Genomic DNA, 17,272 nt, shown 5'->3' on the forward strand with positions numbered 1-17,272 from the left:
AACTGAAAAATAAAATGGGAAAGAGTAGGAGGAAGAGGACTTAATCATCTTGCTTTTGCTAATCATGATGCATTTATTTATCTAACTTCTCTTTTTGAGCTTTTTAAAAAATTTAAATAGCTCTATTGATCATTAATTTTGTTTTTTGTTTCTTTTTTCACATTCAAAATAGGAACTGACACCGTCTCAGAAAAGTGGTGGGAATGTTCTTCAAATGATGTATGAGAAACCTGAACGATGGTCTTTTACCTTCCAGTCATATGCCTGCCTCAGTCGAATACGAGCCCAGCTTGCCTGTCTCAATGGCAAGCTCAAAGATGCAGAGAAACCTGTATTATTTTTTGAACGATCTATATATAGTGATAGGTATATATAAATAACTTGCACTTATCATTTTGGAATCGTGGCTTGGAATTGACTTTTTTTTTCTGTTTCCTGGTAATCAAAGTAATAAGAGAGGCTGTGTTGAGGAGAAAAATTACCTTCAGCAATTTGGTAATCATGACATTAGGGAAGTACTAGTATTAATAATTATAGCTTCCATGGAAGCTTTAGGGAATATGATAGCCATTTCATTCAAATTTGCAGAGAAGGTTTTTTTCCTCTAATGCTCTTAAAATTCTCATCTACTCTGGTTAAATCTGGATCTATATTCTAGACTGCATCTTGAGCCAGATCAAAAATCTCTAAGGGAGCCTTAGAGTTACCTTGTTTATGCAAAGATTCTTTTAAGCTAGAGTGTTGGCTAAGAACAACGGTTCTCAAACTTTTGGTCTCTGGACCCGTTTCCGTTCTCTTTTTTTTTCTTTCTTTCTTCCTTCCTTCCTTTCTTCCTTCCTTCCTTCTTTCCTTCCTTCCTTCTTTCCTTCCTTCCTTCCTTCCTTCCTTCCTCCCTCTCTGCCTCCCTCCCTGCCTCCCTCCCTCCTTCTCTTTCTTTCTTTCTTTCTTTCTTTCTTTCTTATTTATTTATTTTTGAGAGAGGGAGAGTGCGCCCACACGTGAGCACACAGGAGGGGAGGAGTGGGGGAGGGACAGAGAGAGAGGGAGAGAGGGAATCTCAAGCAGGCTACACTGGGCTCACATTCACTAACCATGAGGTCACAACCTGAGCCAAAATCAAGAGTTGGACACTTAACCGACTGAACCACCCAGGCACCCCAGGATCCCTTTCTATTCTTAATAATTATTAAAGAGCCCAAAGAGCTTTGTGTCTTATTGATATTTATGTTATTAGAAATTAATGTTGAGAAATATAAAGGACACTTATTTATTTAAAATTAGTAGTACTAAGCCCATTACGTATTAGTGTAAATAACATACTTGTAAAATTGTATTTTTCAAAACAAAAACATTAGATAGAAGAGGATTGTTTTACATTTTTACAAATCTCTTTAATATCTAACTTAATAAAAGACAGCTAGATTCTCATTAAAGCCTTCTCTATCTGTATACTATGTTCTTTTGGTTGAAGTCTAGTGTATAAAGTAATCTGGCCTCTCACAGAACTTCTGGAAAGGTCTTGGGGACTACCAGGCATTCTTACACTATATTTTTGAGAACTGCTGTCCAAGAACATATTTCTTATAGTTGGAGATACTCTATTTTTTTTTCCTGCTAAGTTATTATTTGCCATGGATTTTGGGAGAATGTTCAATGTCCAGTTAGTAGATCTCCTTTCTATTTCTTTGTGTTTTTGGAAAGGAATTATGTGTTGATGTAGACTCTCTTTCAGGTATGTTTTTGCATCTAATTTGTATGAATCTGACTGCATGAATGAAACAGAGTGGACAATTTATCAAGACTGGCATGACTGGATGAATCACCAGTTTGGTCAAAGCCTTGAACTGGATGGAATCATTTATCTTCGAGCCACACCAGAGGTGAGACTTAAAATTTGTTTACTCCATTGACAATTTAAAGTAATATTTAGAAGTCCTTTTAGTGGTGTGCAGTGAAGGCAATTTAGTTTAGCTCCACTCCCTGCTCTACTCCCCACATGCAAATTAGAAATTCATAACTGTAGAGAGAGGCATTCTCTTTTCCTCAGCAAAGTAGAAGCCCACATTGGCAAGTTGCTCTTTTAGGCCCTTTTCTCTGTGCTTTCTCCATTTTCTTCTTTATTCCTTCCTGACTTTTGGAAGGGCTCTTATCTATCACAGCTAGATTAAAAATTTTGCTCAAGGGGCACCTGGGTGGCTCAGTCGGTTAAACGTCCGACTTCAGCTCAAGTCACGATCTCGCGGTCCGTGAGTTCGAGCCCCGTGTCAGGCTCTGGGCTGATGGCTCAGTCTGGAGCCTGCTTCTGATTCTGTGTCTCCCTCTCTCTCTGCCCCTTCCCCGTTCATGCTCTGTCTCTCTCTGTCTCAAAAATAAATAAAATGTTAAAAAAAAAAAATTAATTAAAAAAAAAATAAATAAAAATTTTGCTCAAGTAACTGCTAGAGTTTAGGCTTCTTGGTGTGAAACTTTGAGTGTTTAATTACTACTGAATTTCCAATGCCTAGAATAGGGCCTGGGTACGTAGTGGGAGCTCAGTAAATATTTGTGAATGAATTAACACAGTTGATGGAGGTCCATTTTAAGAAATCCTTTATAGTTCATGGCTTGGAATGGGTAGGTAGTAGCAGCTTCAAGTGAGAAGAGACTTAGAGGACCATTGCCATTTTCACTTAAGGGAGCTTACTTGAAAATGTGCCTTTCATGATAGTTTGTAATATAGCTATTCTTGTTTTTATATGAAATTATGTCATGAGTCCAGGAAGACTAAGTGGATGCCCTTCATAAAGCTAACCTAAATAAGAGCTTACGTTTATTAACACATTTCTGGTTTTGGTGCTTGCATTTCAGTTTTGCTGTTTTTTATTCCTGTGTCTTCCCTAAGCTACAAAGTAGGCTCTGATGAATATAAATTTCATGACTTCTAGTCTGAAAGGATACTGTGTGGCTATTGAATCGGAATTTTCAAAGAAACTAGGTTTCTGATTCCAAGTGATGATTTTGTTCTTTTTAAATTCAAGAAAGCCAGAATTTAGCAGTAATTTTGAAATTCACTTTTATTTTTGAAAAGAATTTTTTTTGTTTTTAGTTACGAATATAGCAAGCGCAAATGTTGAAGAACATAAAGAATGCTATAAGATATAGTCAATGTCTTAAAGTCTAACACAAAGCTGTTTTCATCAGTGTTATTTATACTGTCTTTTGATTGGAAGATCAACTAAGTACTTGAAAAGAGGATTTATAATAGATTTTGAAACACATTTTATATAATGAACTTTTTACCAAACTTATTTTATACAGTATTTTTCAAGTATGGATCCCATAAGTTTATAGACTTGTTCTGATCGTACTACTTGGTTTATAGCCACCAAATGATTGAAAAGCACAAGGAGGGGAAAAATGAAGTATTTCAACTTTCTAGAAGGAATAAATGGAGATGCTGGCTAGCATAACTAAAGAGACACTAGAGAAGAAAACTTTAATGACAGCAGACAAGAATAATTGTTCTTTGCCCCCCCACCCCTTTCTTATTGCTTGCTTTTAGAAATGCTTGAATAGAATATATTTACGGGGAAGAAATGAAGAACAAGGCATTCCTCTTGAGTATTTAGAGAAGCTTCACGAAAAGCATGAGAGCTGGCTCCTGCATAGAACCCTGAAGTAAGACCTCCTTATTCTCACTTACTATCCATTTCAAAGATCTTTAACAAATCTTAATCTAAAACATGTACAAGTTTTCATTTTTAGCCCTTTTTCTTTTAAGTTAGTATTTTAGGATCTCCCAGAATTAGGTGTGAATTTTGATTCTTTTTATTGTAATGAGATTCTGTTTCCTTAAAGTTTTTGTAGTTAATCTCCCCCAGTGTTATTGACAGCATAATATATGGAATTTAAGTGGTAAAGTAGGAATATATCTGTGTGTATTATTTAGGTACTGTCTTTCAGAGAGAATTTAAGATACTTTAAATTTATTTTTTAGATCAAGGCTTAGGTAGTAGTATAGCACAGTTGTTAAGAGCATGGACTTCATTGTCCTTAGTCAGATCTTGGTTCAAATCCAGACTTACTAGTGTGCAACCTTAGGCAGTCTCTGAGCCCCAGACTGACCTCCCTGGTCTTTAGTTTTCACATCTTTAAAATGCAAACATTCCTACGTTATGGTATGATTTTAGTTTTTGAGAAGAATTACATGTCACAAGCCCTAGCTTTATATATTTTATACCTGAGATTTTTAGATATTATTAATATTATTATTTAGTAGTAAATCAAGGTGAAAAAGAAGGGGCTACCAGATAAATTACTGACAGGATGATTTTAATATAAAATGACTGACAACATTTTGATTTTCCAGAGATGGCATAAGAGTTTTTAGTGTTTCTCTTTTATTTATTGTTTTTTCTAATTATTTTGTTCATCTCTCTCTTTTTAAAAAACAGAACCGACTTTGATTTTCTACAAGAAATCCCCATCTTAACACTGGATATTAATGAAGACTTTAAAGACAAACACGACAGTCTAGTTGAAAAGGTAGATTTGTACAAAGACTCTACACTAACATTTGTTTTGTCTTGTCTAGAAAAGTGTTGTAACTTGTGAGAAAACAACTTTCTAACAGAAAAGAATATGTAACGTTACAGTAAGAGACAGTTAAGAGCTTCAGATGGATTTAGACTTTAGACTCTAATCCTAACGTCAAATTCTAGCTTTGTGACCTTAGCTAAAATAAGGAGATTCTTTTATCCTTTGGTCCCTTTATCTCTAATACAGGGATGATCACATTAACAAAAGTTCTTGCTCATCCCCTTCTCTGCTTTGTTTCCTTTTCTTCTCCTCTTCTCTGTATCACCAATCTTTAGGTACTTTCATAACAAACTACTTGTGAAATAAAATTTATCTTTTTCAACTAAATTCAGTATGGAAGATACTTGAAGTTGTAGGATATGGATTTTATCCATTTTTATATTAGCTCAAGTCTTCAGATTAAAGAATTTTTAGTTTTGACTTTTATGTGGGACCTTGTCAGTGATAAATTGGCATGCCTGATCATTGAATCATTGTCGTATTCATAGTTAATCTATCCTCCACATATTTGGGAGTTGACTATATTCTATTAATGAGTGTTGCTTGTAATGATAAAGGGAGTGGGAGAAAACCTATTGATGTACACTTGAGAGAGAATAATAATGGGAATCATATAATAAAGATCCCATTATCCATGTTAATTAACTTGGTGATGATCCAAGGTCTAAAGAAGCCACAGTTTTTTGCTTTGTTTAGTTTTTAAAAAAATTTTTTTTAATGTTTATTTATTTTTGAGACAGAGAGAGACAGAGCATGAATGGGGAAGGGTCAGAGAGAGGGAGACATAGAATCTGAAGCAGGCTTCAGGCTCCGAGCTGTCAGCATAGAGCCCGATGCAGGGCTTGAACTCACGGACTGTGAGATCATGACCTGAGCCGAAGTTGGGTGCTTAACCGACTGAGCCACCCAGGCGCCCCTACTTTGTTTAGTTTTGAGAGAAATTTGATTTTTTTTCTCCTTCACAAAATATATATTTACTTTAACAGGAACCTGGCATTCATAAAGGCTATATCTCAAGAATTTTGAAAATGTCAACATTTATTATTTAACTACTCTGTAGCATGTAGTTGCTTTTCCCATGATATAAAGTAAAGCATATTTGGAAAATTCAAATGACCTCTTTATACCATTAATGATGTTAAAAATATAGGATACAATTCATTTATGATACTATTAAAATAAATGAAAATTAAACTGGCCATTGCCTTCAGAGTGGATCTATAGGACAGCTTCTTTATCTAACACTTTTGTGTTTTGACTAAGAATCACCTTTAAATGTTACTGTTTACTTTTACTTTCATTAATAATGCTAGTAGTTGGCTTTCTCTTTTTCCTTATTGAAATACATAACTGACATAGTATGTTATATATAGTTTAGGTTTACAACATATTGATTCGACAGTTCTATATATTCCACAGTGTTTAAGGCAGAATCTTTGTTTCTTCAGAAGAATTACTGTGTCATCTAGAATTTGTAGAGAACAGAATCTTGTTGCATTGTGATGTTGGGCAGTTGGTTACGTTCACAATGTACATGACCCTTCCTTACATATTAATATTACAGATTGTAAATATGATTCAAATTTGTGCTTCTGAAAAATTACAAACTTTGCATGTCTGGACCTTTCAGAGTTGTTTAAACCATCACGATTACTAATATTTTTGGTGCTAAAGCTGCATGTCATTGGTCTATGTTATTATAAGGAGATTATGAAATTTGTGTTATGGCTGTTAAAGAATTATATTAATCTTAGATATAAATAACTCCTGTAATGACATTTTAAGTCATTTATCTTTTACTACTGAAGTATTTAGTAATATTTCTTTGAAAATAAACGCTGTATCTTTGTGATAGAGTTACTTATACAGTTGGGGTCTTCAACTGTTATGTACTATAAAATAGGGATGAATATTAGATATTTCAAATTTGTCAAGGAATTATACTAATATTTATTTCCTCCCTTCAGGTCAAAGAATTTTTGAGCACTTTGTGATTTTGCTGAAGACTACAGGCAGCCAAATGATTCCAGATACTTCAGCTTTGTGTATCTTCGTCGTTCCATATTCATACAAATCTCTAGAAAACCCAGGTTTTTTACCATTTTTGTTTCAAGAAAAAAATAATTGTTTTGATGAATTCTATATAAAAGCTTACGAGTAGTTTCTTTTCTTTTTTGCTTTACAAAAATAAAGACATTTAATTATCTCTCACGACAGAAGTCTGGAGGTAGGTGTTTCCAGAGTAAGTGCTGGCTAAATTACATCATAAAGGATCCAGCCTCCTTCTACCTTTCCCTTCAGCAGGTTGGCTTTTTTTTTCTTTTTCTTTTCCTGGTGCTTCTTATTTCACTGGTGACCAGTGTCTTAACTGAGAACTTTAATGTTACATAGTAAATGGTAAGGTGTCCTGTGTAAATTAGTGTACCTTTTAAAGGTGAAAAGTGGAATTTAAAGAATCCCTAAAAAAGGATTATGAAGTTTTAAATACTTTTGATCACATGTGTTCCCTTCCTTTTAATTTATGTGGAAGATAATACCAGCTTAGTATTTAATCACTTCATTGATATTTATTAATGGGCCTCTAACACATTAACAAAGGAGCAGGTCAGACTTTGTTCCCATTTTGTAATGGTGAAGCCTAGCTTATAAGTCATTTAATCTTTTTTCTGCTTTTATTTCTACATCTGTGGTATGGGTGAGGCTTCATTCATCTTTTTGCATGGGATTTTAGAGGATTAAAGAGGAAATGATAACTTAAAATGTTTCTGTAATTAAAAGATAAATGAGTATAAAGGTTCAATTTATATGGAGCTTAGTAGCTACCTACTTTCTGTCTTCTCAGACCATTCTTTTTAGAATGGGATATTCGTCTTATAGTTAAAAGATTGGTTTAAAATATAACTGTCTTTAACTTATTTGAGGTGAAAGTATAGTTTTCCCTAAATTTCTTCCCATTTTCATAGGTAAAACGTTAGTGGAACATAGCAAGGGATGTTTTTCCATTTTATTTTTTATTGACCCTGTACTGGGAATGTCCCCTGTAATGGGAACTAGTTTTTCTTTAACTTTACATGTGGTAAGAAGTCAAAAGAGACACAAGGTAGATTATCTTCTTAGCGGTGTAGTCTCTTTTGTCCAGCTCTTTTTTTTTTTTTTTTTTAAGAAAATAGCTTGTCACATGGTAGGGTTTTTTCCCCCCCAGTGTTTATTTTGAGAGAGAGAAAGCTAGTATAAGTATGAGCAGTGAAGGGGCAGAGACAGAGGGAGAGAAAGAGAATCCCAAGCAGACTCCATGCTGTCAGCCCAGAGTCCCATGTGGGTCTCGATCTCATGAACCCTGAAATCATAATGTTAACCTAAATCAAAATAGGATGCTCAACCAGCAGCCACCCAGGTGCTCCTCTTTTGTCCAGCTCTTACTTCTTGCCCTATCCTGCTTTCCTTACTGTCTGGATTAATTAGGTAGCCTACTGTTTTATTTAATTTATTTTTTTTAAGTTTTTATTTATTTTTTTCTAGTAATCTCTATACCCAACATTCATCTCAAACTCACGACCCCAAGATCGAGAGTTGCATGCTCTTCCAAATGATCCAGCCAGGTACCCCAGCAGCCTGCTCTTTTAAAGTTTAAATGAAAGTCACAACATTTCTGCTTTGAGAACATCATGATCATTCTTTACTTCACAGTTTGCTGTGCTTCTCTGTAGGGTTATAACTTAGATTTTTTTTCTCTTCCTTTAAATTACTGATAATAATGGTCTTGCTTTATATGTTCTATATTTTGAAAGGATTATCATTTTTGTTAAATATATATTAGGAAAGACATTAGGAAGACAAGGAGGTAGAATAGTTGTAATTTTTAAAAATCTGCATGGTTTCATTTTAGGTCTAGAGATAAAATGTTTTTTCAAGTTTGTTCAGTTAAGGTGCAGTGTTTTTTCTATGTTTTTAACCTTTCTACTTAGATTTTAGAAAAGCTCTGTTTTTGAAATGAGTGGAAGAGACACTTTGCCTTTGAAACTATCATTTTCCTTTTTAAAATGTCATTTTTGTTTTGTTTTGGTTTTTTTTGATAGTCTAAGATGATGATTTTGTAGGTTAAACAGTCTAGATGCACTGATCTTTGTAAGGGACACTTTATTTCAAATCCTATATTCTTCATGAATATTGAAATTGTCTCATGATGTTGTATGGGTATTTTTTGTTTGTGTTTGATACAAATGAATTTGTTTAAATATTAGCATAATAAATACAATCTCATGAACTGTGATGGAGCTATACTCATTGAAATGATTACATCTTTTAAAAATTCTACTTTTGAAGAAAATATTATGAATATAAAAAGGTAACAAAGGTTTATATATATTACATTGTTCTGCTTTAGACATAATTTAGAGATTTTTAGTAACCTCTAGAAATGTTTAACTTAATGACTTTATATCTGTAGAATTGAAAAAAAAAGCTTAAAAAATTTATTTGTTATGATTCAAAATAAAAGCTGTGCCATTGAGTGGGTACAAGAGTGTTGAGCCTAGTGGTCTGTATTATCTCTTGGATCCTATTTCCCGTTTCATTTCATGTTTCATCAGAGTGCATGTACTACTTTTTATACTTTACTCTTCTAAGAAGGTAATTTTAATTGTATAAGACATTCCCTCATTCAGGATATTCTCATCTGTGTCTGAAACTTTAAGCACTGTATACTGAGCCCCCTAGAAAATAGGTCTGTCATATTTTAAGGGACAAATCATCCCAAAGCATTTTTTTATATAGAGATACAAATTTTATTACCTCCAGAAAATGCTAAATTAGACTACAGACTTTGGATTTTACCAGTCTTATCCTTTTTTTTTTTTTTTAAACTTTTTAATAGACTTTATTTGTTAGAGCAGTTTTAGGTTCACAAGAAAATTAAGTATAAAGTAGAGTTCCCATATACTCATTGCTCCCATATTTGTACAGCCTTTTCCACTATCAACATCCCCCACCAGAGTGGTACATTTGTTTTAATCAATGAACTTACATTGACACATTATCAGTCAAAGTCCATTGTTTACATTCAGGTTTACTCAGTGTTGTACATTTGTGTGTTTTGACAAATGAATAATGACATATATTCACCACTGTAGTATCATACAAAAATAGTTTTACTGCCCCCAAAAATCTGTGCTCTGTTCATCACCCCATCCAACCTCTGGCTACCACTAATCTTTTTGTCTCCATTGTTTTGCCTTTTTGAGAGGGTCATATGATTGGAAGTATTCAGTATGTAGCATTTTCAGATTGGCTTCTTTCACTTAGCAATTTGCCTTTAGTTTCCTCCATGGCTTCTTTCCATGCCTTCATATAGCTTGTTTTGGGGGGTTTTTTTTGGAGGTGGGTGCACTGAATAATCCATTGTCTCAATGTACCATAGTTTATCCACTCTCCTGCTGACAGACATTTTGGTTACTTCCAAGTTTTGGCAGTTATGAATAAAGCTGCTACAGACATCTAGATTTTTTAAAATGTGTGTTTATTTTTGAGAGACGGAGTGCAAGCAGGGAAGGGTCAGAGAGAGGAGATACAGAATCTGAAGCAGGCTCCAGGCTCCAGCTGTTAGCTCAGAGCCCAACGCGGGGCTCAAACCCACAAACCGCAAGATCATGACCTGAGCCAGAGTCAGAGGCTTAACCGACTAAGCCACCTAGGTGCCCCTGTGTGTAGATTTTTGTATAGACATAGGTTTTCAGTTCACTTGGGTAAATACCAACCAGTGCAATTGCTGGATTGTATGGTAAGAGTATGTTTAGGTTTTTAAGAAACTTGGTAACTGTCCACCAAAATAGTTGTATCATTTTGCTGTCCTACCAGTAATGAATGTGATCTGTTGTCTCACAGCCCTGTCAGTACTTGGTGTTGTCAGTGGTTTGGATTTTTGCATTCTAATAGGTATATGGTTATATCTTGTTTTAATTTGCAATGTCATTATGACATGATGTTAACCATCTTTTCATATGTTTATTTGCCATCTGTATATCTTTGGTGAGATGTCTGTTAAGGTCTTTCGCCCATTTTTAATTGGGTTCATTTTCTTATTGAGTTTTAAGAGTTCTTTGTATACTATTGATAACACTTCTTTATCAAATGTGCCTTTTGCAAATATTTTCTCCCAGTCTGTGATTTAGCTTACTCTCTTGACATTGTTTTTCACAGAGCAGAAATTTTTAATTTTAATGAAGTCCAGCTTATTATTTCTCCTAAAGATTACTATTTTTCTTTTTTTTTTTAAGTTTTTAAAAAAAATTTATCTTTTTTATTTTGAGAGAGACGGTGACAATGTGAGCAGAGGAAGGGCAGTGAGAGGGAGAGAGAGAGAATCCCAAGCAGGCTCCACACTGTCAGTGCAGAGCCTGATGGGGGGCTTGAACTCAAGAACCGTGAGATCATGACCTGAGCCAAAACTAAGAGTCAGATGCTTAACCCACTGAGCCACGAGGCACCCCTTTTATGGATTATATCTTGTATTGCTTCTAAATAGTCATTGCCATACCCAAGGTCATTTAGGGTTTCTCCTGTGTTATCTTCTATGAGTTTTAGAACTATGCATTTTACATTTCGGTCTATGATCCATTTTGAGTTAATTTTAGTGAAGGGTGTATGGTCAGAGTCTAGATTCCTTTTTTCTTTTTTTTTTTTTTTTTGTATGTGGATATACAGTTGTTCCAACATCATTTGTTGAAAAGATAATCTTTGCTTCATCATATTGCCTTTGCTCCTTTGTTGAAGATCACTTGATTGTGTATACATTGATCTGTTTGTTCTTTTGCCAATACCATACTGTTTCGATTAGCTTTATAGTAAGTCTTGAAGTTGTATAATTTTGTGTTTCCTAGAGGCCTGAGCTACTTAGGTTTAATAATACTTTGGAGGCTTTTTAAGGCTAACCCTAATAAGGTTTTTTTTCTTTCAAGTATGTATTTCTACAATGAAATTTTTTCTCATCATCAGTTAGATAGTTTAATATTGAGAAATGAAGGCAAGGTTGATATAATTTCTTCCTTATTCTGTGTAGTTCCTTGGAATATTGTCATTAATTATAAAAAGTACTGAGATTAGTAATGCCAAATACAGTCTCCACTCCCCCCCCACCCCGCCACATAAGAACTGTTCAGTTAATAACTTTTTGCCATAATATCTCTTGGAAAGTTATGTCATTTTATAGAGAATCACTCTTTTCTCTCTTTGGGTGCGAAGACTTGCCCTACTCAAACTCATACTCCAAAACACACTAAACAAGTATGCAATAAAAATCAATATTTAAACATTCCTGTCTCAGACAAAAACATACTAATTTACTTAACACTTTCTATACAGAGATTATCACTTTGAATACATGTGAATTATGTGTCAGGTTATTTTGCTCTGCATAAGCATGTCAAAGGAGAAGAATGAAGAGGTTGCATCTTGTAAGACTCTGTTATGTTCAGATGGTATTTCCATGTGTTTTGAAGTTCCCTGAAGGGTGTTTTTGTTGTTGTTGTTGTTGTTATAACTTAATTTTAAGTGCAGTTTGAATGCAAGATAACCATTAAATTAGTCCCCAAAAGTGTGGAAAATTGGTGGAGGGAAATGGTACAGAAAGTATAATTTAGATTCCAAAGAATGATTCCTTTATTCTTCTCTACTAACCACCCCCCACTATCAAATTTTCCACCTGGCACGTACAATAAACCGTTTTTACAATATATTTTATGTACAGTCCATTTACTTATTGCTTATAAACTTGTTATTTTTCATCGATACTTTTTTGGTATCTTGGTATATAATATAATGGGTCCTATTAAAATGAATGGGAAAAGTTTTCATTTAAAGCTTTTTACTTAGTGAGGTGCTTTCAGGAATAAAGACATTAAGTGAAGGATAGGTATGTAATTTGAATTTGAATAAATTTTACCTACTCCCTTTCTCCCACCATTTTTTAGATTATTGTGACTGCAGCTCTATAATTGTATGTTTATTGAGTTATAAATTCTTAATGTGATATTAATGTTCTCAGAACATATTCCATCAAAGAGGTTGTGGATTTGGTTCAGATTTCGCAAAATAACACCAAATTCTGCTTTGGCAAATTTTAAATTGATAAATATTGAAGCATTTTTTATTTTTAAGAATTAAGACCATTCTCAAGGAAGTTATTAGCAATATGGCTATTCCTTGAATTTATTTAATATTAGTTCTGTGCATAGAATATGATAAGTACTACACCAATCAATGTCCACTGCACTAGAATAAGAGGTGACAATTAGAAGTAAAACTAGGTAACAGTACTTTCGTTTTTGGTTTAGTTTTCAGATGAGCTTAAAAATGTTTTATATGTAGAATAGTAAGTACCATAAGTAAGATAAAAGCACCATATGAATACAAGATATTATCAAATCCTTTCATATAACCATCTTTTAGCCTTACAAGTTTCTAGTAGACAGAATTTAACACCATTTCACAGATGTGAAAGCCTAAGGGATTTCTCAAGATCCCACAAAAATTAAAGCTGAAACAAAGACCCAAATATTTTGACTCTACCATGTAGGTTCATTTTATTTTAGTCAATAGTGACTCTATTTTTACCTCTCCTTTTATTTTTTTTTTTTAAACTTCTGCTCTTTGTATGTAAGGTCATTTTTCTTTTCTTCCTTAATTCTAGGCAGTATTTAATGCCCATTTCAAATAACAATTTGAAAACTGAAAATTCTATAGCAAAAGTAGTTTAAGCCCATAATTATTTCATAGTTAAATCAGTAGTTATCGTCATTTGCCACATGAGGTCATTATATACTTGATTATTACCTCTGCTCTGGCTGTAATCCAAGCAAAATTATTTTTATGGTGAGTGGTTGGAATAAGACAGGAGCTCATGAGAGGTCTTTTCTATTGCCAGAGAAAAGCATTAATTGATTAATAAATACTTAATTGAGTGAGATTTTACATGTTCAAATACAGAGGGGTCGGGGAAAGAAAATGAGCTGCTAGATTAAATATAGGCAATCAAAAGGCAATGCTTTTAGAAATATTTTACTCTAAGAAAGTCCGCTATACAGCTTCCAGCTGCTTCTCCAAGTATTCGATTGAGGAATACCAGTTGTTTTTTATGGTTGGATAATTATGCTTAACAGGTTGACAGGGAATTTAATATTCTAATATTTACTAATTAGACGTCATATTAAGGGCTGTCTTGCAAAATTGTTTACCATTTATTTAGCAATTGTGTATACAAAGAAGCTTACATTTATTTTTACTATTCAGTGGAACTACACGAAGCTTAAATAAGATGACTATTTTTTCAAGAAAAAAGATTTTCTTAACAAAACTACTGTCAAGAAAGTGATTGGGTAACAGAAGTAGTCGAAACCTGATCTTTGACCCATCTTCTGAGACATAACACCTTTAAATGTTAATTGGCATCACTTCAAAATGTTGGTAGTGAGGGTGCTTTGGCGGTGTTGAATATATCTATATACGTACGTATGCACTGTTTTTACTGCCATCTCTTGTTCAAAACTAGTAAGTTTCATTCAAAGGTAAAGCATCTCCTAAAACTGCCATTTTGTCCTTGCTGTTACGGTCAGCTAGAATGGAATCACTTTATGTTAAAAGAGTAAATTAGGAAATTGGCTAATGTTATAAAACAATTAATGCTCCACTTGGTACAGCAATGCTATCTTGTTATGTTATACAGCGCTTAGAATACTAGTTAGCAAATCTGGCTCGGGAACAGAATAGCCAGTATGGGCATAAGTTATTATTTTGCTAATGGCTGACATGAACTGGTTGCTGAATTAGTGAATGAAATAAATCTGTTGAGTATGGTAACCAGCTTCTAACAGATTTGACCTTAAACAGGCAACAGAGTATTGTCTTCTTCAGAATAGTTACCTTGAGAGACTATTTATTTCAAAGATTCTGCCATTATTCATAACACTCTTGGATCTGAGTTTAGAGTCTGAGTCATAGATTTCAAAAATGTGATTCAGGATCTTTTCTGTGACTATATAGTTTTTTTTGTTTTTTGTTTTTTCATGACCATAAATCATTTAGTGACAGTTTAGTGAATTAAAAGGCTGGTAAAACTGGGAAAAAGCCTCTTTGAGCCATAAAAGAAGGTAATAGTAAGACACTTAGATCTCTTTCCTTTTTCAGTCTATGAAATATATGTAAAGCAAATTTGTATGTTTTTAACTAATTCAAATGTTTTGACTAATGGCAGATTCTAAACTGAATATATAACCTCTTGGTATGATTACTTTGAAGGCACTACTAAGTATAGAAGGTTCTGGTATAGTTTTTAAAACACCAAAACACTGTGTTCTATTATCTTTACATCTGATACATACCAACAGTCAGTCATTGTTAAGTAAGAATTTATTTTTAATATTTTTAACATCACAGAGTCAGTATTGGTGAAGAACACAGGCTCCTAAGACAAATTGCTGCTTCAATTCCTGGCCCTTAAACTTACTAATTTTGGGAAAGTCATTATAACCTTGGACAGGTAATATATTTTAATTTCCTATAAGAATGACATAAGTAATAGTATGTATCTGTAAAGTTGTGCAATTTTAATGTGTAGTATATGTGAAGTATTTAGAACAATTCTCAATAAATGTTAGCTATTACTATTAGTACTGTTATTTTCATTCAGTGTTTTGGTGGCTGAAAGCATCTGGAAAATTGGTAAGTTTGTGGAGTTATTACAGAAGAATGAATAAGGTGGAACTATGGTAGGATATCCATTGTATATGAAATTGTATATGTATGTATATACATATGGATATATGTGTGTGTGTGTGTGTGTGTGTGTGTGTATGTTTATTTTGAGAGAGAACACGCAAACAGGGGAGAGGCAAAGAGAGAGAATCCCAAGCAGGCTCCATGCTGTCAGTGTAGAGCCTGACACAAGGCTCAAACTCATGAATTGTGAGATCATTACCTCAGGCAAAATCAAGAGTTCCATGCTCAACTGACTGAGCCACCCAGGCTCCCCTATCCACTATATATTTTTAAGTGGAATAGTTACAGTGTGATCCCCTTTCTCTCTCCATAGATGGATAGACAGATAGATATAGAGATAGATCTATATCCATCAATTACTATAGATAGTATGTATCTCTATATGCCTCTATACATACATATACATATATACAGTAAAACTTTGGTTTGTGAGCCTGATTAGTTTTGGAAACATGCTTGTAATCCAAAGCACTCGTATATCAAAGCGAATTTCAAGAACCATTGGCTCGGTTGTGATCTTATGACATTTGGCATCACGTACTACTTGTATTGCAAGATGTTGCTTGTTTATCAAGTTAAAATTTATTAGAAATGTTTGCTTGTCTTGTGGGACACTCTCAGAACAAGTTATTCATAATCCAAGGTTTTACGGTATATGGTATGTATGTATGGTATATGTTTGTGTAGAGAGAGATTCACCAAACCATTCATTGTGGTTACCTCTGGTGAGTGGGATTGGAGTGGTGGTTGAGACTCTCCAGAGAATGTCTTTGGTATAAAAATTAAAACTTAGGCACTTCATTTAATATTAAATTCATCATTCTGAAAATATTTTATTAATCTCCTACATTCTTAAGTTGTTAGGAATTGGTTTTACTAAAAATAAAAAATAAAAAAAATACTAATAACAAAAGAGGATATATATTTTGGGGGCACTTGGGTGTCTCAGTCTGTTAAGTGTCTGAGTTTTGATTTGGGCTCATTTCATTATCTCATGATTGGTGGGATTGGGCCTCGTGTCAGGCTCTGTGCTGACAAGTGGGATTCTCTCCCCCTCACTCTGGCCCTCCCCTGCTCTCTTACGTGCTCTCTCTCAAAATAAATAAATAAACATTTAAAAAAATTTTTTTTGAAAAGGAATTACTTTCCCCCTTGAGGAAGTTGGAAGGTACATAAAGGAGATAGATTGCTACCTACATTCTTGATATTTTTCTTTTACTTTTAAAAGTATATTTTAAAATATAAAAGTATATTTTAAAATATACAAGTAGCTTTATTGTATTCAGGTTATAAAAACCATAAATGTTTGTTATGGAAAACTCTCAGGGGAAATGATACTTGATACTCCTCTAACACCAAGAGACCTTCCTTCTCTTGGGAAGTAGATGAGATTAATAGCTTATGCTTTTATGCATTGTTTTTAAACAAAGTACATACAGATCTTTGTACTCCTTACTAGAACATGGGTTGCAAAAAAGAACTCTCAGTATGTATAAATTATCTTTAAAGTCTGTTTGAAATTGCCCTTGTTCTTTTATTTTTGTAGAAGTGAGAAGCCTATTACTCTTTTCTTATTTGAATAAAAGAATATTATGGTTAGTGTTATGAGTCTAATATTTCTTCCCTGGGTTAGTGATAAAAACTATTCCCCATCCCACCCAAACTGTCACCCAGTTGTTCCTACAAGGGCATGGTTGTAGGCTGCAGGCAAAAATCCTGCATTGGTTTCTTACCTGGTCAGGACCTCAGTACTATTCAGACAGTTTATGAATGCCATCTTTGGTGGAACAGTGCAGGTAATACCAAGGTAATAATTGATATTATTAAATAGGGACTGAAAAGAAAGTGAATGAAACCTTTCATCTCTATTGGTCTTCTGCAGTTGCTATTTTATTGCAAACAAAGTAATCAATGAAAAGGAGAGAAG

The 17,272-nt window shown here is 33.8% G+C and overlaps 1 protein-coding gene across 2 annotated transcripts in view; it reads left to right on the forward strand.

The window, feature by feature from the left end:
* Window positions 1–15,101, forward strand: part of DCK (deoxycytidine kinase) — a 39,773-nt gene extending 24,672 nt beyond the window's left edge. Inside the window, exons 3-8 of one of the 2 annotated variants that reach the window (XR_013555254.1) lie at window positions 173–366; window positions 1,733–1,880; window positions 3,542–3,657; window positions 4,434–4,524; window positions 6,546–6,668; window positions 15,004–15,101. Coding sequence is in view for 1 of the 2 variants with exons in the window: in XM_060654907.3 (XP_060510890.2) it covers window positions 173–366; window positions 1,733–1,880; window positions 3,542–3,657; window positions 4,434–4,524; window positions 6,546–6,572 (576 nt within the window). In the remaining variant the exon portion in view is untranslated. Of the gene's footprint in view, window positions 1–172; window positions 367–1,732; window positions 1,881–3,541; window positions 3,658–4,433; window positions 4,525–6,545; window positions 9,106–15,003 lie in introns of those variants that run through there. The other variant, XM_060654907.3, reaches the window with a different exon arrangement.
* The last annotated feature ends 2,171 nt before the right edge of the window (window positions 15,102–17,272 follow it).

The sequence above is a fragment of the Panthera onca genome, chromosome B1, assembly GCF_046562875.1.
Source record: "Panthera onca isolate mPanOnc1 chromosome B1, mPanOnc1 haplotype 2, whole genome shotgun sequence".
In the NCBI taxonomy this organism is placed as follows: Eukaryota; Metazoa; Chordata; class Mammalia; order Carnivora; family Felidae; genus Panthera; species Panthera onca.